This window comes from Barbus barbus (genome assembly GCF_936440315.1).
Source record: "Barbus barbus genome assembly, chromosome: 3".
Lineage (NCBI taxonomy): Eukaryota > Metazoa > Chordata > Actinopteri > Cypriniformes > Cyprinidae > Barbus > Barbus barbus.
The window spans coordinates 30,941,851-30,964,160 of NC_136731.1; the positions used below are offsets into that span (position 1 = coordinate 30,941,851).

The window sequence follows — 22,310 nt, forward strand, 5'->3', positions numbered from 1 at the left end:
CAGGGAGTTACGCTCCTCAGCAGGAAGATGCCACCGCGGCAAATCCTGATCAAAGTGCTTGCAGTGGAGCAAGAGTTCTGCCTGTTTTCTTGTACTTCAGCTGTGCAAACACTTAGAGCAAGGGCACCTGAACATAAATATTCCCTCTAGACGCTCTTTCTCCTGGAATATTCTAGATAGATTTCACTGAGTGACAGGAGAAGAGAATATATTGCACCCATTCTCTGTGTAGCAAGCAAATGTTGACCTGAAATCACATATTTTCAAATCAACATACCAGAAGTCTTGATGGTTTTGATGCTGCAATTCCTTACATGCTTTTTATGTTTGTAGTGCTATTCTTGGCTATTTCTAACTATGCCTCTGTTTTCTTAATAAGACTTTGTGGAAGCCACCCGCAGTGTTTATCAGGAGAAACTTGAGGAGGCGGGACTGGGACAGGGTCCCTTCATGTTCTCCTATCAGGAAGCAGCTAGTTTGATGGACACCTCTGCCTTTCATTCCCCAGTAAGTAGACCCGCAGGATTTAGCAGTGACTTTGATTGGGGCTAAACTTCAGCGCAATCCTCAGAGCACCGCCTCACATTGAGACTTCACTTTCTCCTAAAGTTGAGCATGTCGGGAGATTTACTCAGGGTTCTTAAAGGAGCTTTTCTGCTGCTCAGGAAAGTTATCAAAGCTGTCTTTTAAGCTCTTAAACGCTTCAATTGTCAGAGTTTGCCTGTTCTTTACACTGCGCCTTTGGATATGTCTCACATCGATGTATGAGCACTGAATTGGTTCTGGTTTTAATGTTCTTTTCGGATCTCAGAGGCAGGGTCACACACTTATGAAAGAGTTGTTTTAGGAGTGTCACTCTCTCTTTCAGACCTATGAGTCAGAGTGCAGCTACAGCAGTGAGGAACTCGAGGAGTTTCAGACTGAAGTCAAACAACTCCAGCTGCAAATGAAACAACTTAAGGTGAGCATCGAAATATTCGCTGGATTGTGTTATGTCTTTTCTGCAGGGTCCACAATGAACACTCAGTATTGCCAAATGCAACTCAAGATTGACTTCATAAACTGGTACTCTTAAGTTGACCTAAAACTCCATTAGGAAATACAACACAATACATATTAAGTCAAGCTATTAAAATGTTAGCCTGATGGATCAAAGACATACAAATCATCTTAAGAAACACAACTTAAACTGCTTCTAACATTTTTAACCACTTTTTTCTTTATCTAGCAAGTTTTTTCTTTCATACCTTTTGTTTCAAGAAATGTAGGGGAATGTTTTTCACATTAAGTCACTAAAACGAAATTAAGAGTAACAAAATCACAGTGTGACAGGTGACTCAATGTTAAATAAGGTTTTTACACTTTTTCTATTTTCCATGATTAAATACAAGTAGTGACATTTTTGTAGTGTGATTTATATTGATTAAAAGATTGAGTAAAATTTATTATTTAAAAATAAAAAATGGATTTAAATCTGAGTATGAGGCTGAAAGCGGCAGAGTTATAAATGATTGACATTTATTATGCATCACTATATCATTTCCCTGGAAATAGAGTTAAAAAATTGGATAAATCAGTCTATAAGATCAATATCATACGAGAACAACATTTGCATGGTCATTTTAAGTTTGAACCTGCTTAACCTTCAATTAAATTTTGCGAGACAGAGCTGATCATCTGTGCAGAAAGCCTTTGTGACATGAACATTTATTGCAATGCTCTCAGGGGTTACTGAAAGACACAGAAGACAGCAAGAAGACTCTGGAGGAAGAACTGCAGAAGACAGCTGAGGTAATGCCTGCTGCATCTCAAATAAACAGTTTGTTTGTGACTTAAATGCCTCAAAATATGCCATCCACATATTAAGAGGCATGTGAGCTGTTTTCATACATCAGCACTTTGTGATGGCCATTTTACCTCAATATATTTGTGGTGTATACCGAACATAAACTATAAACACATGAACATCTGAACTTGTTTAAATATTTAAGGGCCAGATTTACTAAACAGCAAATTAGCGTTAGAGCGCAATTCCATAAAAGCACCGATGGGAGGGAAAATTCTGCTGTTGATTTACTGACAATGTGCATATTAAAGAACACAGACGCAACATCTCATTTCCATAATGACCAGCATAATCTACCAAGAGCAGCGCAAATTACCTCCTGCTTTAAGACATGCTTTTTTGGGCATTTAAATAATGCCGCAAATACCAGTGAATTGACGAGCGCAAATCTTAAATTTAGATATAAATAATCCCATAAATTTACAGATCGAAAGGGAAACTCATACAAATGCATATTCAATAAAGTGAGTCGCAAAAATAACCGTGTCCGCACCTTTTCAGCGCTAATTTCCCACTGCAGGTTTTTAGTAAATTCTGACGGTAGTTATTTAACGCCAAATGAGGGTTTGCACTGGCGTAGGCTGATAGTAAATCTGGCCCCAAGATGTTTCTCCACTCATCAGTTGCGCATTCCCTTATTTCCATGTATATGGACGAAACAGAAGGCCACAGCCACAGTGGAGGAGAATAAGTGTCTGAAGAGTAAGCTGCAGGTAGCAGAGGCTGTTCAGAGACAGACTAACAGTGCCGAGCAAGACTATGAGGAGGTCATTCAGCTCCTGGAGGCTGAAATCAAAGATCTGAAGAACCAGCTAGCTGGAAAGAAACAGAGAGGCCTGGAGGCTACTAAGGTAAATCGTCCTCATCACATCTCTCTGTTTGAGGAAAAATTATTTATATTATTTTTAAGAAGATTTACAAGATGATGCAATGACTGAAAACTTTGTAGACTGGAAGTCGTTGGCAGGTAACTGTTATCCAGTATAGCACAGCCCTGTTTGTGATTAACTAGTTTTAAACAGTGTTATTTTGGTATTTGTATAGTATTATGAATTTTGAATGATCTTTTTTACATTTTGATTTTAGTTTTAATACATTTTTTATTTTTATCAGTTTTTTTTTATCTATTTAGCTCTACTTTTATTTAACTTTTGGTTTTAGTAATTAGTAGACTTATTTTATTTCAGTTAGTTGCGAAGTTTTGCACTTGTCATCAAATAGTTATATTTCATCTTCATTTCAGTCAAGGAAAATGATTTTCAATAGTTTTAGTAAATGATAAATACACTGGTTTTCAAGGCCTTTTTCTTCACAGGAGGATGCGGTGGAGCTGAACAGGAGGCTCACCGTCATTGACAGCCAGTTAAGAAGGTCTGAACTCACACGGAAACACCTGGAGATATCCAACAAGAAGCTACTTCGCTTTGCACAGGTAAACACAAACCACATTTTTTTACTTAAAAATTTACATCACCCAAAAATGCAAATTAGGTCATTTACTCACCCTCATGTCATTCCAAACCTGTATGAGTTTCTGTCTTCTGTTGAACTTGAAAAAGGATTTTTTTCTGAAGAATTTTGGCAACCAAACAGTTAACAGTAGCCAATGACTTCCAGTATTTTTCCATACTATGTAAGTCAATGGCTACCGTCAACTGTGTACCAGCATTCCTCAAAATATCTTAGAAGAAAAATTAGAATAAAATACATTTACATTTAGAATAGAAATAGAAAAAACTAATTCATAAAGGACTGGAATGACATGAGGGTGAGTAAATGATGGCAGAATTTGCATTTTTGGGCGAACTATCCCTTTAAAGCTCACTGGTGTATTTAGGTATCAGTGGGGCTTCAAAAACACACAAAAAACATTTTTGAAATTTGCGCTCTGTTTTTACAGAATGTCCACAAAGTTCTCACTAATACCGGTTTGTTTGGGATTGAAAGTGGGTAAGTTTCTCAAGAAAACACTGAAAGTTGCAGTGTGTCTCCTGTCAGAGATCATGACCTACCTTCCTCATCCTACAGGTGCGCTCGAGCGTCTCCAGTGACCGACAGCCCCAACATACCCTCCCCGATCCCTGACTCTGCCTGCCAGCTCGCAGCTGAGGCCAAAGAGCTCGTAGATGGTGTCTGCTCACTTTGCACTGAGGATCACAGTGAGTGAGAAATGTGCACTAGATCATCAACAGCTTCAGTCTGTTCCAGTGGAGTGTGACTTACAGAATTTGGGACATTAGGACAATTTCTGGACTTTTAACTCATTTGAACTTGTGTTTTCGCATCTGCGATGTCATTATTATTCATGAAATGTTTGGTTGTTTTGCAGCATTAGTGCAGTACGTAGAGGGAGAAGTTGTGAAGCCTGAAGAGGACTGTGATTCAGAGTGAGTGGCCGGTTTTGTTGTGTTATGAAGCAATCAGCATTTTTGCCTTCAACTGCTGCTGTCAGCTGAGTTTAGCTCAGGCCAAATGTTTAGTTTACTGTCACAAAGCCCTTCACTGTAACTGCTAACCTTGCAAAGTCTCTCCAGTTTGACAAGGAGTTTTGAAAAACACCAAAGCAGGTGTCATGTGGCTCATATTTTAGACATGCAGAGTTTTAAATGGTATTAATCATGCCATTTTGAAATGAGAATCAAGGGCAGCCTTGTTGTAGGGTCAATCCTAACATAAGTGCTCAAGGGTGCATTCAGAAGATCCTTTGAAACAAAACTGCTTTTATTAGTCTTTTGAATGAATGAATGAATGGTGCATTTATATAGCGCTTTATTGTGTATTGCTGTACACCCAAAGCGCTTTACAATCATGTGTCTCTCCTCAACCACCACCAGTGTGCATCCACTTTTATTATCTTTCTAAAATTTTTACTGAATTTTTATATAATTTATTTATGCTCTGTGCATGTGTTTACTGGTATGCATGTATTTATTTATTTATTATTAAAATAATAAATAATTTAATGTATGAAGCATATTTTATTTATTTTCATTTAACTATATATTTACTATTGCTATTAATCACATCCAAAATAAAAGTTTTTGTTTACGTAATATGTGTATGTGTACTGTGAATATTTATTATTTATATATAAACACACACATACAGTATCTATTTAGAAAATGTTTACATGTATATATATTTATATTCTTATATTTTATATTATATATAAATATATTTGATATATAAACATAACATATTTTTCTTAAATATATACATGCATGTGTTTGTATTTATATATACATAATAAATATACACAGTATACACATATGTAAACAAAAACTTTTATTTTGGATGCAATTAATTGTTTGACAGCACTAATATTTATACATATACATATGTGTTTAAATAGTATTAAATTACTAAATATAATATAGTATTAAATTGAATAATATTCAAATAATATATTAATTTTTTAGGAATGTATTTTTTCAAAGAAATTAAAAGTTTTATTATATATTACATATTTATTATATTAAGCTTTAAATCCTATTTTAATCATTTAAAAAAAAAAATCTTAATTTCAACTTTAACTGTTCTTAAAGTCTTAACAATTTAAAAAAATATTTACATCATTAAGAGGGTTTTAATGAAAAAGGGTACAACAGATGTCCATTAGTGTCAGCCATTGTGTGTAGGTAATATTGACTCTGAATGACAGTTATTATTTACCCCTTTTTAACTTCTGAAGCTCTCGCTGTGGAAAGTGTATACTCTTAAGGGAATATGTCAAATGCATATCACTTCTGAATGGAACGCAACCACAAACATGCTTATGAGATTCTTCATCATATTTACATTAGAAGATTATAGACTTACATAATGCTAGACTTAACCTGCAATAATTCTCTTCTTTCCCTGTAGCCTCGTTCAGTGGCCACAACCTCCTGTCCTCGGGGCTCCTGCAGTAGAGCGGAGAGGTCAGTAGAGCATCTGGGATGGACAGACAAACCAGGCTCATTCAGAACACCAACGTCAAACTGCAACTATACTGTGGAAAAGAAGAGACTGTGAAGATTTGCAGTGTGGTTTGTACTCTTTCAAGCAGTTATCAGAGGCCTGAGCTCTACTATACCCATTCTTTAAAGCAGTCCGTGTACATATTTAACACGTAGTAGTACTGGGTGTCATAAAAAAGACAGAAACCAACTGAGGGAATTGAAATGTGAAACACAGACGTCACTGTTAACAGCAGAGGTGACTTTGAGATGCTCAAATGTGATTTCAACTGTGTCTTATAACACATAAGCAGATGAAGCAGTTACCACACACAGTTATGAAGATGAGCTCATTCAGACGGTATATTTCCCCATTTCAACAACTGTAATGAAAACACATGTGGCTGTGCAGCTGACCTCTCTATTAGAGTTAGGCACATTATACAGTACATGTATTACATTTCACTTAGGGATATTCAGGGCAGTTCCCACACTTCATCATTTGATATGATGCTTATTTGTATCTGTTCTGAGAAGTTCTATGATGTTTTAAAGATTTTATATTTTCGGTCCGAATATTTTATTATTCAGAGACATGTAGACAAGCTCGCTTCTAAATATGTGCGCGGTTGCTGTCAGAAACCTTGTAAATCTTGCCATCGAACCCATCGATGCCCTCTTCATGTCTTTGCCGATCATGTCAGTCTACGCTGGGATGCATTTACGGTGCAGTTCAGTCCAATGTCACCCAGCATCCACTGCATTACGATAAGTTATGGTCTGTTAAGTGCTTTGGGGGGATCCTTCGTGGTTTGTTTCGTTGATGGACGTTGATTGCTCCATCTCGTTGTCCTCGGGACTATACTGATTGTTCTGGGGGGGGGGTTTCTCGTCATGGCACTGGAGTAATGGGAGTCATATTGCAGTGTCCCATCCCGAATGCATCCATTCAGCTGAACAATGTGCATGGTTCGGGTTAACTGTTTTCATAAGCACACTGTAATCGGCTGTTTTATCTTGCCGTATAGGATCTACAGTCACTTATATCAATGTGTAATAAGCTGGTGTCATTCATTTCCTGAGGATAGAGGTGTACGGTTATGCAGATGGTTTGTTGATATTAATAACAACACATGCTTTGGAAATGCTGACATGTAGTCCTGTGATTTAACTAGATTGCATAATATATGTGGCCTAAATATCTCTTTTAATGTTTTTATTAAAGTCGGAACAAATGTGTGATTTGTTTTTTGTTTTTGTATTATATGCGGTGGAATTCAGTACAACAGTGCTGAGATTTAAAAAATACTAGAGGATTTGTCTGTCATTTTCAAATCCACTGTGGTCAACAGACAGACATGCTCAAGCTTACATGTCTGCAGGAATAGCAGCAGTGTATGCATGCCAGTCTGCATTGTTGAGCCAAAGATGGCGTATGGTACAATATTTGAAAAATGTTTTTGGCTACCAAGGGTTGCATGCCGACACAGTTCTAATGCTTGCATAATCTGCAACAGCTTGAGTGGGTCCTTTTTTTTGTTATATATGACTACGCACATCTGTACAGTTTATATTAAGAATGCAGTAACCTTTTTATGGAACATGCAGTCATAGGTTCATCACTTTGCTAGTATATTCATATACACACACACACACACGTATGTATACTGGAAGGTCAAATTCAGTGATGCATCCTTAATATAAACTGTACAGATGTGCATAGTTATATATAACCAAAAAAAAAAAAAGACCCACACAAGCTGTTGCAGTCTTTTACATGGGTCTCTATTTCTGACCAAAGCTTCATTTGGGGATCAGAAATACAGAGTGAAAACAGTAATACTGTGAAATATCATTACACTTTAAAATAACTTTTTTTACTTGAATATATCACTTATTTACTAGTAAGCACACAGAGAAAATTAAGGTGTGGACCATTTTGTTAATCTGCAATTAAACTTATTTCAGTAACTTATTACTGTAAATTATAATTTAACTGTTACATTTCTGGTGGAAGAAAATAATATTTTAAGAGTAATACGTCTTGTCAACAATTAGATAATATTTTCCACACTGTACTAAAACAGCTAGACCATTTTATTACGTCATGTTAATTTCAAAAGTTGAATTCAGAAGTGTAGCGCAAAAGTACAATTCAATGTGGAGGTTTGATATTTGTACAGAATAAGCCAAGGATGACGACAGTTAATTCCAACAAATAACACAGAAAAACATCTTTAAATGAAGGTATTCTCTGTATGTCAATTTTCTACAGAATATTTTGTGCAAACAGACACTGGTTTAGTCAGAGCTCAAACTCATAACATGGGAAGTGACACCCATCTACCATTGAAACACCACCAGCCAATTCTAATCTCTCAAATCATTTCAGAATAAACTGAAAATATTACCAAAAAAAAAAAATCTCACATTTACTCAAAGTGAGTAAACAGTGATAATTTCATTAAAGTTGTCACTACATCTGACAGTTTGTCCGGAAAACAGAAAATATATCTACTTGAGAAACCACCAATGTTTCTTTCATTTTACTATTAATATAGCACAAGTGTGCAATAAACACATTTGTATTTTATGATGCAGTCTTAAAGTGAAGTAGAGGGTTTAGTAAACTACTGCCAGACTCTGGGGTCAGTAATGCTGGTGCATGATGGGCTCCAGTCAAATCTGTGCTAACACAAGCAATCCTTGAACGCCCCCTCCTGGTGTGATGTTGGGATATCTGAGACCAGCTGAGTGCTACAACAGTGGATCAGAAAGGCCGCTGCAGGAAGGAGACAGGGGGAGAGCCAACGCTCCGTGGACTGTGCAGATGGGAGTCATAAGAGCCCGGAGTCATGCCCACTACTGAGTCTCCATGAGGCTCCTCTCCATGCAGAAAGTCATCTTCCTCCTCCATAGACCCCTGAGAGACAAGATCAAAGTGTCATTGGATATTCTCTGAAGAGACTAAACTACTGATATCAGCCAAAAAGAGTCAGTTTTCTTATGGTGGCTTCAAAAAAGTATATGGATGGACACTTAAAATTACCTGAATGTGCAGACAAAATTAAACTCAAAACAGACAAAATATTTGAAATATCTAAATCCTCTTTGTGGCTACTGTGAATGTGTCTCACCTTTCTCACTTTCTTCTTGGGCACATCTATCATACAATCGGACGGCTCCTCCCACACATGGTAGATTGGCTCAATGAGTTTTCCAGAGCTGTTATAAAAAATAAAAATAAAACTAATAACTTATTTTAGTGAACTAGCATTCCAAGGCCGAGTTTGACAGGAATGAGCATGAATGTGTTACCGTTTCAGGAGATATGGATCAAAAGGGAAGAAGGTATCCAGAGGGTTTGTGTTAGTGGACACCGAGTTGCCGCCTGTTGAATTGCTCACCACTGGCAACAGGTTCCGGTTGTTTCGCTCAATGATGGTGTAACACAAGACGAGCTGGTACTTCCTGCCAACAGTTGGGTGAAATTGCCCTCATTTGTCATGCTTTTATTTTGTGACGTTTAGTAATCTGATGATCGATCTCACTTGTGCTGTACCTGGTGATGGCTGCAAACATGTTGGTGACAGCAGGTAGACAGACCCTCAGCGGGTTGAGCTGGCACATCACTATACGCTCGAGATTCAAACCCTGAAGGTACGCCAACCCTGCAGAAGAGTCGAGGACAAAGGATACAGTTTGAAACACATTTGTGAAGTTCTTGTCTCATGCTTTTATATTTATGTTAGTTTTCATGAAATTAAATGTTTTTGTAAAAAAAAATAGTTTTATGACTCTGAAAATAAACTGATTTGATTTAAGGTGCCTTTGTTAGTTTAATTGTACATTTAAATGCCGAGTAATATGTACTAATATGTACTTACTATAGTGTTAAGTTTATGATTAGGGGTTTCGTTTAGGGTTAGTTTCATGTAATTATGTATAATTTACTGTAATTACTTTAGTAAGTACATGTAACGTGTAACAAGGACACTAAAAAGGGTTAATATGAACTTTAATTAAAAAATATAAATAAAAAATGTTGTTGGGCCATTACACAACATTTTACACCCTGAACTTTGATTCCTTTCCCTTTCCTTGCTGTAAAAAAGTATTCAAGTTTTTTTTTTTTGTCAGACCACATGACATTGATTTAGAAGACAAATGTTTTTCAAATATTAAGCTGTGAAGCATTTTGTTAAAATAATGTTTCTAAAAAATAATTATAAAAAAAGTGTTTTTTTCAAGCACTTAGTTCTTTTAAAGAGTCTTTTTTCTTGCTTATGTTATAAGAATAGGTAGATAGATCACTGCAACTTTTTTTTTTTTTTAATGTAAAGTACTAAAATGAAACAAATCCAGTAATAAAATTCTAAAAGTGGTGAATTCAGGTCATTGCTTGTATGATTACTTTAATAAATTAACAGATCAGGGCAAAAAATTGTGTAATTGACCCAGACTTGAAACAGATGAAAAAAAGTTTTAGCACTTCAAATAATTTTCACACCCGTACTGACCTTTTTTCATATTGCCCTCCAGAATGGCATTGTGTCTGAAGATGAGTGTGTAAAACACAGCCTGGCAGGCTGTATAAAAGGGGCCGTGCAGATTGACGTCACAGAATGCTTTGGATCCTGAGTCCTGACTCTCAATGTAAAGGTGCAACCAGGGAACCAACAGGTCCAGACAGGCCTTGACTGTCCTGTGGAAGAGAGGAAACTCTACAGCACCAGTTTTGACATGTAGGTTTCAAAGGATGTTTTGACAAATATAGGTATCTGCGTCCAATCAACCCTTTTTCTTTTCCAGATAACAACAAAGAGGCATTACTGTTTAATTGCTTAATCGAGGTAACAAACCACTGCCAAGAAAGATGATTAAATATTTATCTCCGCTGCATTAGATAAGATAAAACTGCATGATAAGGTCACGTACGATACTGGCAAAAACTTGGCTCTTGCCATGAAGCTGCCCATGTATCCAGCAGCGGCCTGTCTCACGACGGGGGGCTGGTTGGGGGCTTGTAACATCTTCCATAAGTGATCCAAAAAAGCTTCCGCCAAACCCTAAAAAAAAGGAGAAAAGTTATGTTTTTGTTTGTTTATTTATTTGAGAATGAGAGAGAAGTGGGAACCTACCAGGCGGAAGCTGCACAGGTAGAAAATGTAGTACTGCACATGACAGGAAGCGTGAGTGGGAAGCACCACCTTATCAAACACGGACATCAGGTCTCTGTAGAGAGCTTTGGTTTTCTCAATTTCTAATGAGCCTAATGAGAGTGAAACAATAAAAAAAGAAAATATTTTAAAATTCTGATAAAAAGTTAAATAAAAAATGCACGTGTGAATGCCATTTATGAAATATGTTTATTGCCTTACATGTAGGTATAAACAAACTGGCTAACACAAAACAATTACACACAGACTTGCTGTTCAAAGATCTTTGGACGTTCTTGAAAGTCTTATATACTCACTATTGCTTCATTTATTTGCTGAAATATACAGTAAAAATGGTAATATTGTGAAACATTACTAGAATTAAAAAATTCTACTTGAATGAATTTAACTTATTCCTGTGATGCAAAGCTGAATTTTCTGAATCATTACTCCAGATTCATTTCTTTCAAAAAAATCTTACTGACCCCAAACTTTAGAATGGCAGTGTATATTTTCGTTCCTAAAAAATGATTGAAGGTCCTAACTGAATTGTGATTAAACATTTTAATTGACCGACAGCCCTAAAAACAACTTCTATGGTTCATAAAAATGGTAATTTTCTGACCATTGGCATGGCAAATGTCCTTAATATAAGCCAGCAGAACAGTCATCATTGTGTCCAGTCTCTCTGCCACAGGATGGACCATCACAGCTCCATCAGGTCTCGATGAATCCAGTGGAGAGTCCTCTTCCTCATCCTGAATAAACCACACAAAATATGGAATTAAAATGAGTAAGGTCTATGACTGTTCAAACATTAAAGGAAAGACTACGATATAAATAGCCATGGCCAAAAATATCAGCACCCTTGCAATTCTGTCAGAAAATGCAACCCTTCTCTCAGAAAATTGTTGCAGTTGCAAATGTTTTGGTACTAACATGTTTTTTTGGGGGGGTTTTGCATTGGAACAACACAAAAAAAACAGGGAAGAAAAGTCAAATCTGATACAATTCCACACAGAGCCCAAAAAATGCACAGGACAAAATTATTGGCACCCTTAACTTAATATTTGGTAGCACACCCTTTGAAAAGCATAACTGAAATTAATCGCTTCCTGTAACCATGAATGAGTTTCTTACACCGCTCTACTGGAATTTGGGACCACTCTTCTTTTGCAGACTGCTCCAGGTCATTCAGATCTGAAGGATGCCTTCTCCCAACTGCTGTTTTGAGATCTCTCCACAGGTGTTCTATGGGATTCAGATCTGGACTCATTGCTGGCCATTTCAGAACTCTCCGGCGCTTTGTTTGTAACCATTTCTGAGTGCTTTTCGGGTCATTGTCCTGCTGGAAGACCCATGACCTCTGGTGGAGACGCAGCTTTCTGACACTGGCCACTACGTTTGGCCCTAAAATTCTTTGGTAATCATCAGATTTCATGATACCGTTCACAGAGTCAAGGCATCCAGTGCCAGAAGCAGCAAAGCAACCCCTAAACATCTTTGAACCTCCACCATGTTTGACTGTAGGGACTGTGTTCTTTTCTTTGAAGGCCTCATTTCTCTTTCTGTAAACAGTGCCATGATGTCCTTTACCAAAAAGCTTTACTTTTGTCTCATCTGTCCACAGTACGTTCTCCCAGAAGGATTGTGGTTTTGTCACATAAGTTTTCTTAAAAACTCCAGTCTTGCTTTTGTGTCAGCAGTGGTCTCCTACCATAGCGTCCCTTTTCATTCAGATGGCGACGGATCATGCGAGCTGACACTGTTGTACCCTGTGTCTGCAGATCAGCTTGAATTTGTTTGGAATTTAACCGGGGTTCTTTATCCACCATTCGAACAATCCGTTGTAGTTTTTCATTCATTTTGCTCTTCCGTCCAGATCCAGGGAGGTTAGCTACAGTGCCATGGGCTGTAAACCTCTTGATGATATTGTGCACAGTGGACACAGGAACATTAAGACCTCTGGAGATGGACTTGTAGCCTTGAGATTGTCCATGGTTTTCGACTATTTTTTCTCTCAAATCCACAGACAACTCTTTACACTTCTTTCTTTTCTCCATGCTCAGTGTGACACACAACACAAAGGTTAAGTCAATTTTTCTCCATTTTAACTGGTTGCAAGTGTGATTACTCTATTGCCCACACCTGTTACTTGCCACAGGCGTGTCTAAATACAAAATACAGGAGCGTGACATGCTTGAAAAGCAATTATTTCTTACAATTTTGACAAGGTGCCAATAATTTTGTCCAAACCATTTTTGAGTTGTGTGTGAAATTTGGACTGAAAGTTGGACTTTTCTTCTCTGTTTTTTTGTAGTGTTGCAGTGCAAACAAAAACAATAAGCATGTGAATACCAAAACATTTGCAATTGGAACAATTTTCTGAGATAAGTGTTGCATTTTCTGACAGAATTGCAAGAGTGCTGATATTTTTGGCCATGACTGTAAGTTACCCCTGAATTATGGCTTATTTTGGTTCCTCATACAAACCTGTTATGTCGTGCTCAAATTTAGGTTGTATCGACTACTTTTATGATGCTTTTGCATCTTTTTTGAAGCTTGAAATTTCAGGTCCTCATTCATTGCATGTAAAAGAGTGACTGCAGCACATTCTTCAAGATTTCACGATAGTGACATGAGGCTGAATCTATGATGACTGAACTATCCCTTTAAATATGTCCCACTGAGTATGCTCTGCATATATGCGCTTGGTTTTCTGAAGTGTTTTGGACTCACCATGTCAAAGAGGCAGTCATCCTGTGATGCTCCATTAGCATCTTGCTGAGCTCCACTTTCCACTTCTTCAATCTCACGCCGTGGTGCACTAACCTAAATGTCAAAAACAGCCGTCAAACAGCTGCACAGTTGCAAAGATATCAGTATAGTGACTGAACACAAGTCCCTCACATCTAGAATGAGCATCTTGCTGATGATGAGCTCTAAGATGTCTCTCCTCAGGTCAGGGATGTAGACCGAAACTCTCAACAGGTTGTGCACGTAACACTCCTGTGTGGACAGACAACACGGCCTCAGTGCAACCACATTCATGCATGTCATGAGATTAATTTACTCCAGAACTGGATTGAAATGCTTTCTACATAACTCACAAGTGTTCTGGAGGATTTCTGCACAAAAGGGAACTTATCGGAAAGAATTGGCATCAGGAATCGACTGGTTCTGAAAGAACACAGAAAGGGTTTATTAGTCACTGCTAAACTTCAGGCTAAACTAAATCAGTAAACTGCTATGCTTTTGGAGGTTTAAAAAAGACACTTACGATGGAACATATCTTGCAATCAGCTGTAAGGCTTGATGACAATGTTCAAATGTCTTCGGCAGATCTGTGTGAATAAAAAAAAAAACCAATTCATTATGGTGTAAAGGAGAAGGTATATTAAAGGCATACAGATATGATTTAATTGATTGATGACAGGAATGGTCAATGGCTTCTATACAATCAATAACAGCAAAATAACACATGCTACCATTCAGAAGTTTTAACTGCTTTTTTTTTTTTAAGAAATCTTTTATGCTCACCAAAACCACATTTACTTAATCAAAACAGAAAACCTGTAAGATTGTGAAATATTATTATAATTTTGAATAACTATTTTCTATCACAAAACATTTATTCCTGTGGTGCCAAGGCTGCCATTACTCCAGTCTTCAGTGTCATATGATGCTTCAGAAGCCATTCTAATATGCTGATTTTCTGATGAAGAAACATTTCATATTTTCATCAGTGTTTAAAACATCTGTTGTGCTGCTTATTATTTTTGTGGAAACAGTGATACATTTTTTTTCAGGATTTTTGATGAAAGCTCAAAAGAACAGTATTTATTTGAAATAGAAAACCTTGGTAACATTATAATGTCTTTACTGTCAAATTGGATCAATTTATTGAGTGCTTGCTGAATAATTTCTTTTAAAAAAATCTAACCCCAAACTTTTAAATGGTAGTGTATACAACATTGAACTATATATATCACATGCTTATTTAACAATATCCAAACCAAATGGGCGATTAGATTAGTCTAAACGACAGATTAGTATATTGGTCTATAAACTTTTGACAGGGTAAACTCCATGCTGGATTTTACCCAAATGAACATCAATGCTGTGAGGGATAAAAATCACAGTCTGTTTTTCTTTCTATCTTTTTTGTATGTTTGTTTATACAACAAGTCTATCCTGACTAAGGTCCATCACCAGGGTGGATCATAAAACCCGGTATATGACTTTGATTATAATTAATTAACAAAAACAATAGTCAGTTAATACAAATTAAAATCACAAAGCACAAGCAGTTGATATAAAAAAGTACACCAACTTTCATCTTCGTCATCAGAATCTGAAATATCCACATTTCCTTCTTGGATTCGTATTCTCTCTGGAAGAAAAAGAAAATAAAACGTTATTTTAAGTCATCTGAACAATATGAATGGAGTGAAGCATTACCATAATAAATCTTACTTGGTGCAAAATTAGTGACGACCATTCTAAGACAGGCTCTGAGATAAACTGTCTGGGCCGACACCAGGTTACTCAGAAAAGCCAGATATTCTTCCACCACAGCCTGACTGCGACTGAGCCATGGCAGCTTCTGTATGGGGAAACACTTCTTGCATTAACACAGTGAAAATGACCGGACTGCTTTTGTTTATCATTAGACACAAGTTTCACTCACCAAAACAACATATATTAACTGCTCATGATCTTTGCCAAGTTGAGTGACACAGGTCCTGAACTCCTGCAACCAGCTGATAATTTGAGCGTCCTACAATGAGATACATAAGTGAGAAAAAACATTTATATTAAAAACACAAATTTCAGGATTCCCACACCAATCATTTGCGAGTACTGAATAAGCATTTTCAAACATCATTTTGATTCAGACCATTTAGCTAATGAATCATTTAGACTGATTTGTGAGTCAGTTTGACCAATTCAATGAAAAGTGTAACTCAGCAAAATGAAGCCAATTAAAGATTTTAAGGCATATATGTGACCCTGGAGCACAAAACCAGTCTTAAGTCGCTGGACTTTATTTGTAGCAATAGCCAAAAATACATTGTATGGGTCAAAATTATCGATTTTTCTTTTATGCCAAAAATCATTAGGACATTAAGTAAAGATCACATTCCATGAAAATATTTTGTAAATTTCTTACTGTATATATATTAAAACTTCATTTTTGATTAGTAATATGCATTGCTAAGAACTTAATTTGGACAACTTTAAAGGCGATTTACTCAATATTTTTTTTTTTTTGCACCCTCAGATTCCAGATGTTCAAATAGTTGTATCTCGGCCAAATATTGTCCGATCCTAACAATCATACATCAATGGAAAACTCATTTATTCAGCTTTCAGATGATTTATAAATATCAATTTTGAGAAATTGACACTGGTTTTGTGGTCCAGGGTCACATGTGTGTGTGTGTGTGTGTGTATATATATATATATATATATATATATATATATATATATATATATATATATATATACATATATATGTGTTATTTTTATTTATTAAATATATTTATTTATAATATAAATTATATGAATATAAATATAGACATGTAAATATTTTAAAAATATATACTGTATGTGTGTGTATTTATCGGATTAATACATGGCTGTAGTAAGTTACTCGAGTCCGAGCTCGAAACATTTTTCTATCGTCTCGGACTCGTTGGTGTTTGCACTCGGACTTGTCTCGGACTTGGTTATTGGACTCGCCAAATGTTCTCGTTGGTTTCGACCGAGTCCAGCATTATGCTTTTTTTTCTCCTTCAAAACAAAACCACATTCGCATGTCGCGCTTAAAACCGCGTGGAAAAAGCTAGGCGACGGGCTTTCTCCTTCTTTCCAAAGCACTTTGTAGCTGCGCTCTATGCTCTGGCGTCTGCCGTTGCTAAGCAACCATGACCTGTGCTCTCCATGAAGACGCGGCGGTTTCAGCAAAGGATAAATGGAGTTCCAGCACTAAAAATCCCTTGCAGTAGCTCTGCAACTAAATTTATTTTAAAAATGGCTATCCTTGTACAGCTATGATCAGCTGTCTCTCCATCTTGGCTTAGCTTTCAATTTTGTTACGGAAAGGATGAAGCTGATTGGCTGGTTCTTGTCACATGACCCACGGTGCACTTGCTAGTTCTGAAAAGTTTAGATGTTTCTAATTTAATTTTCTATCTCTTAGATTGTGTTTTATTAACGTCTACACCTACCCCAGCCCTAAAGTTACTCTTTACAATAATGAAATAATTATTGTTGTACAGTGTGGCAAAAAGTATGCTGTATTTATGTGCGCATGCCCAGTAGCGCCAAACGTATCCCTTATAGCCTTGACTCATCTGAACGCCTTTGATTGGCCATTGCATTAATAAACTCAATGGAATCGTATGTTGTAACGCTCACCGCTGTTTTTTTGTTGGCCCTAATATGCACAGTTAATTATTCATTTATTTATCACAAGTAATCATCATGGCAAAGAAAAAAAAAAAAAAAACTCCACTGTTATCACACATCGGAGAATTTCCTCATTTCGTGCAGGACTATTATTACAAAGGCAAAATCAATGCAAATCAGTGGATATGTCTATGTTATACACAATTATTAGTTGGACAATTAGTTGGACTTCAGCTTGTGTGAAATTGTTATACACAGCAAAAAATCCAGAGTGAAATGAACTCTCCTGGGAGTACATGTGAGACCACACTCAAGAGTGTGAAATAAGAGTGTTAAATTAACACTGAAGCAGAGTTAAAGTTAATGAGGTAATTAAGAGATTCATTGAGTGGTGATTGACCATTATTACATAAAAAAGGGTCATGTGATGTTGGTAATGTTTTTACATAACGATCATTTGATCTATATCGCCAAACTCATTCAGAGCCTAAAACCTTGTTGATTATAAAAATCCTGTTATTCTACAGTATTCAATAATCAAAAGGGTTCCTTGAAAGTTGTTCTGGTTATTAAAAGAAAAAAACAATCTTATTTTAGACACACACAGATATCAAGAATCAGAATGAGCTTTATTTATGAATGAGCTTTAAATTTGCTGATTTGGCGATCAGTGTATGAATCTCAACAACGGTGACAAGCAGCATAAACAGATCAACTCTAAACATTAGAAAACAAGCTACTAAAGGTCACATAAAAAAAAATATAATAATAATAGTAAGAATAAAGGAAATTACTAAGAAAATTCAGCTAATAATTTATTCACACCGCAATGCATCATGGGAGCCATGGATGAAATTGATTGGCGGCCCCCAGAATGCACTGCAACATGCTTTTTTGATTGTCACTGTTGTTGAGATTCACAGGTTGATTCTTGATGTTTGTGTGTCTAAATAACAGACTCTTCTCAAAGATTTTCAAACAAACAACTAAGAAACCCCTCGGCTTGTATTGAAAATGCTGGTAAACCTATGCTAAGAAATCACAAGACTGCTATAATCAACAATGATCTAAATCAGAGAGTTAAGAATAAAATATACATTTTGCTAAAAATATTTGTTGTTGGACATTAAATGTGACACATAGAATTTTAATCCTACATATAAGCGTATTTTTATGACAGCAGCAACTGTTAATCAAATGTAAGCTGGCTAATACAGCAATAGCAATATAGTTAAATGTGTGTTCCTCTTATCAGTTAAAATGTACTCTGATTTCTATTATTTATTAAAATGTTTAATTCAGTGATTTTCACCTTTGTGTTTTTATGCTTTAATGCTTTAAAGAGCCATTTTAGATTGTAATGTTTTAATGTTCTAATAACCATAAAAGGTACAGCTGTCATAAATTCAGAGAGAAAGGCTGCATGGCTAGAAACTTCTGATCAACTGCATGCACTAGTAGCCACAATGTTAAAATGTCATTCGCCTACATTTTGGGCACAATACATTAAATACAGTTGGTTATAGCCTATTTTTTCATTTATTTTATTAAGGTGTATTTTCTGTATACTTTTATTTTTGGACTGATAATAAATTCAACTGACTGTATGTGAGCGAGTCAGTGGTAATATTGATGCGTTCCTATTGGTCAGTGTTAGAGGAGCTCAGCTTAGCCTGACAGTTAGCCTGCTCCGGACCAGGTTAGTTTGCCAGCATAAGTTGTCACAGTGACTGAGCTTGAGCTATGGTAATTTTGCTTTCAGAAACCAAATCAAGTGAAAATAAGTCAGAATTACTGAAATAAGCCTGGCTTATTTGGTAAACTTGTTTTATGGAACAGGCCCCTGGTCTTGGACTCGACAAAGCTGGACTTGACTCCAGCTCTATTACAAACACATGCATGTATACATTTAAATAAATATGTTATGTTAAATTAAATATATGTAATATAAAATATAAGAATATAAATACATAAATGTATACACATCTAAATATTTTCAAAATACATACATGCATGTTTGTATTTATATATACATAAATATACACAGTACACATACATATATTATGTAAACAAAAACATATATATATACATACATACATACATATACATATATATATATATATATACATACATACATACATACACACATATATATATATACACACATATATATATATATATATATATATATATATATATATACACACATACATACATACATACATACATACATACATATATATATATATATATATATGCACCATATAGTAATATCCATGTCATCTAAGGTTTTATGTTCCATGATTTTTACAGGTCTTGACAACTTCACAATGTTAAGTGTGGAAATGTTGAGATACTGATTAAAAACAATACTTGCCTTAATATCAGGATCTGAGAGTTGATGTTTTACCAGTTCATAATCACTGGTGTCGCCCTGTAGAAGTCACATCAGACATGTTTTACAGACAGTGACATTGCATTAGCTTTATACTGTAACGTTATTTACAATCTCACCTTTTGTAGCTTCGCTAAAGTATTGGCAACTGTGCCTCCAAAACGCACACTTTTCTTCGGAGGTGTATTGAGAAAATCTCTGCCCTCAATTTCCATTATCACAAATAATTTTACTCTGCGAACACAAAACAAACGACGTTAAAGTCGAGTGAAACCTAATTAACGTCAATTAAATCCGCTTCACATTTCATTGTGTAAGTTACACGACAGCCGCTGCATCCACACTCAAGATCACTGTATGACGATAACATGGTCACATGACGTTATACGCTGCGCGTAGTTATTAAACGGACTGCATTACAACTTACCAAATAATGTTTATTCGAAAAAATCTATAATTATATCAGGCATTATAAGTGAGGAACAGCCACATGCGTAACCATGCCGAGCTCCGCACGACCGGAAATGCTGTATTGTTGTTACGGAAGTAGCGTCTTTAACTCAGTTGTGCTCCAGAAATGAAAGTTCTGCCACCTAGTGATTTGAAGTGTGATGACTCAGTGGCTGCGTCTGAAATCGCCTACTTCTCTACTATATAGTAGGGGAAATGCAGTAGGCGAGCGAATAAGTATGTCCGAAACCTCAGTATTCATAGAGAAGAGTAGTCGAGAAGTTCCCGGATGTCCTACTGCTTCTGCCCATATTCTTGAGTGTTCATCCGGCACTTTACCGGTAAAAGCGACATCGGGTAGCAGATATCTGCACGGGCTGGCGGATGGTAGACGAGCTGGATTGTGACTGGAGCGCTGATGTTAGGAAGTGATGTGGATTCCGGAAGCGATGCGGAAATGGAGGATGAATTAGTTGATGCGGATAGTGGAGGCAATGCAAGTGACCAGTGGAAAGTAGTAAAACCTCGGAAAAGAAAAGTTGGGGTCAAATTTCGGAAACAGATGAAGTAGGTAATCACCAGGCAAGAAGGAGAAAAGAGGAATTTAAGGTATTGCTGAAGTTTGCTACTGAGTCTGTTAATAGCATTAACCCTTTGAAACTAACCAAAACACTTAAAGAAACAGTAGGGACGATTGAATGTATTAAGACTTTGAGGGATGGCAAATTGATGCTGTTCTGTAAAGACGGTAGGCAGCAAAAAACGGCCCTGGGAATAAAATCATTGATCGGATATAAAGTTGTATGCTCAATCCCAGAAGAGAAGAGAAGAGTTGGGTTAGAGGTGTAATTTCAGCTGATGCTACAAGTGAGAAAATCAAAAGAAATATAACTGGGGCAGCAGTAAATGATGTCAGCTCTAAGGGGCTCCGTACAAAACAGTATTGCCGTTCATAACTGCTTATTTTTTTTAGGTTTTGCTTTTTAATGTACATTTAGACATTATCAAACACTCGATTTTTATAAGTTAGATTTTTTTTTATGTTGCATTTAAAAAGGTTCATTACTGACAAGCAAATAAGGAATTTAACCCAATAAAGAAGTTTAAATTATTTAAAAAGTAATAATAATAAATAAAAATAGAGTTATGTCGCAACTCTGGTACAGTGATATTACTCTGCAATGTGCAGTAGAATATACATATGAAAGATGTTGCATTATTTGTCTACCAGATAATACCCGTATGACAAGATGAATGCTGTGTTAAAATCCTGTAAAAGCTAAGGATATTCAATGAAAATAGTTTCCAGTGTTTTACAATAACTGATACATATGCATAAAAAACATGTTTCTTTCTGTCGCGATGGCTGGCGTTGTTCATTGGTCAGGCATCGACCAATAAAATGTCTTCATTCGCAGCCCAGCCCCGCCCCCGGCTCTGAGCTCTCACATCTGCATTTACAAGTGCACAAGTGAGTTTTATGGAATGATATTCCGGACATTATTCAAACGGAATTGCAAATTGTATTCGGACAAGTATTGTATTTGCAATTGCGTTTTCAATTTGTGGACGCTTAAAATGTGACATAATCCAAACGCAAATGCAAAAACTCGGAAGTCGTGGCCTAATGGTTAGAGAGTCGGACTTGTAATCCGAAGGTTGTGGGTTCGAGTCTCCGGCCGGCAGGAATTGTAGGTGGGGGGAGTGAATGTCCAGCGCTCTCTCCACCCTCAATACCACGACTGAGGTGCCCTTGAGCAAGGCACCGAACCCCCAACTGCTCCCCGGGCGCTGCAGCATAAAATGGCTGCCCACTGCTCCGGGTGTATGTTCACGGTGTGTGTGTGTTCACTGCTGTGTGTGTGCACGTTGGATGGGTTAAATGCAGAGCACGAATTCCGAGTATGGGTCACCATACTTGGCTGAATGTCACTTCACTTTCACTTCACTTTCAAATCGCGCATTACCGTTTGCATTTTCGTTTAAGCGAACGCACAGTGACTGCCAAATTTAAAATGGAAATGCAAAGTCCGTTTGCATCTGTGTTTCCCATATCTTACGAGTATTGACCCAGTCATATTTACATAGCAATTTCAATTACCACGTCT

At 36.6% G+C, this 22,310-nt stretch overlaps 2 protein-coding genes across 5 annotated transcripts in view; one reads left to right on the forward strand and one right to left on the reverse strand.

Annotated features, from left to right (window-relative positions):
- LOC306859471 (syntaxin-binding protein 4-like) overlaps positions 1-7,025 on the forward strand; it is a 42,851-nt gene extending 35,826 nt beyond the window's left edge. For all 3 annotated transcript variants that reach the window (XM_079400508.1, XM_079400507.1, XM_079400509.1), the window contains exons 14-22: positions 380-507; positions 869-961; positions 1,726-1,791; positions 2,509-2,697; positions 3,162-3,278; positions 3,747-3,796; positions 3,875-4,005; positions 4,176-4,233; positions 5,711-7,025. In XM_079400508.1, the coding sequence (XP_079256634.1) occupies positions 380-507; positions 869-961; positions 1,726-1,791; positions 2,509-2,697; positions 3,162-3,278; positions 3,747-3,796; positions 3,875-4,005; positions 4,176-4,233; positions 5,711-5,774 (896 nt within the window). In that variant the 3' untranslated portion in view covers positions 5,775-7,025. The remainder of the gene's footprint in view (positions 1-379; positions 508-868; positions 962-1,725; positions 1,792-2,508; positions 2,698-3,161; positions 3,279-3,746; positions 3,797-3,874; positions 4,006-4,175; positions 4,234-5,710) is intronic.
- A 617-nt stretch (positions 7,026-7,642) lies between these two features.
- LOC306859492 (RNA polymerase I-specific transcription initiation factor RRN3-like) lies at positions 7,643-20,726 on the reverse strand. Of its 2 annotated transcripts, none has more exons than XM_079400534.1 (18): positions 20,453-20,726; positions 19,872-19,986; positions 19,735-19,791; positions 15,634-15,723; positions 15,420-15,549; positions 15,277-15,336; positions 14,224-14,287; positions 14,054-14,123; positions 13,854-13,952; positions 13,683-13,775; positions 11,569-11,701; positions 10,926-11,056; positions 10,723-10,853; positions 10,305-10,489; positions 9,347-9,455; positions 9,103-9,255; positions 8,922-9,009; positions 7,643-8,707 (listed from the first exon to the last, which is right to left on the reverse strand). In XM_079400534.1, the coding sequence occupies exons 2-18, from the start codon at positions 19,965-19,967 to the stop codon at positions 8,555-8,557; spliced, it is 1,842 nt and encodes a 613-aa protein (XP_079256660.1). In that variant the 5' UTR covers positions 19,968-19,986; positions 20,453-20,726; the 3' UTR covers positions 7,643-8,554. The 2 variants fall into 2 exon arrangements, with proteins under 2 accessions (XP_079256660.1, XP_079256659.1); XM_079400533.1 differs by having other exon boundaries at positions 20,180-20,611.
- Between the last annotated feature and the right edge of the window lie 1,584 nt (positions 20,727-22,310).

What these genes read in the sequence shown, in the direction of transcription:
- LOC306859492 (XM_079400534.1), bottom strand. Translation starts at nt 19,967, where the DNA reads ATGGAAATTGAGGGCAGAGATTTTCTCAATACACCTCCGAAGAAAAGT. An exon ending in AGAAATCCTCCAGAACACTT is followed by an intron (nt 13,953 to 14,053) that starts GTGAGTTATGTA and finishes CTGTCCACACAG; the next exon opens with GAGTGTTACGTGCACAACCT. An exon ending in ATGACTGCCTCTTTGACATG is followed by an intron (nt 11,702 to 13,682) that starts GTGAGTCCAAAA and finishes TGGTTTATTCAG; the next exon opens with GATGAGGAAGAGGACTCTCC.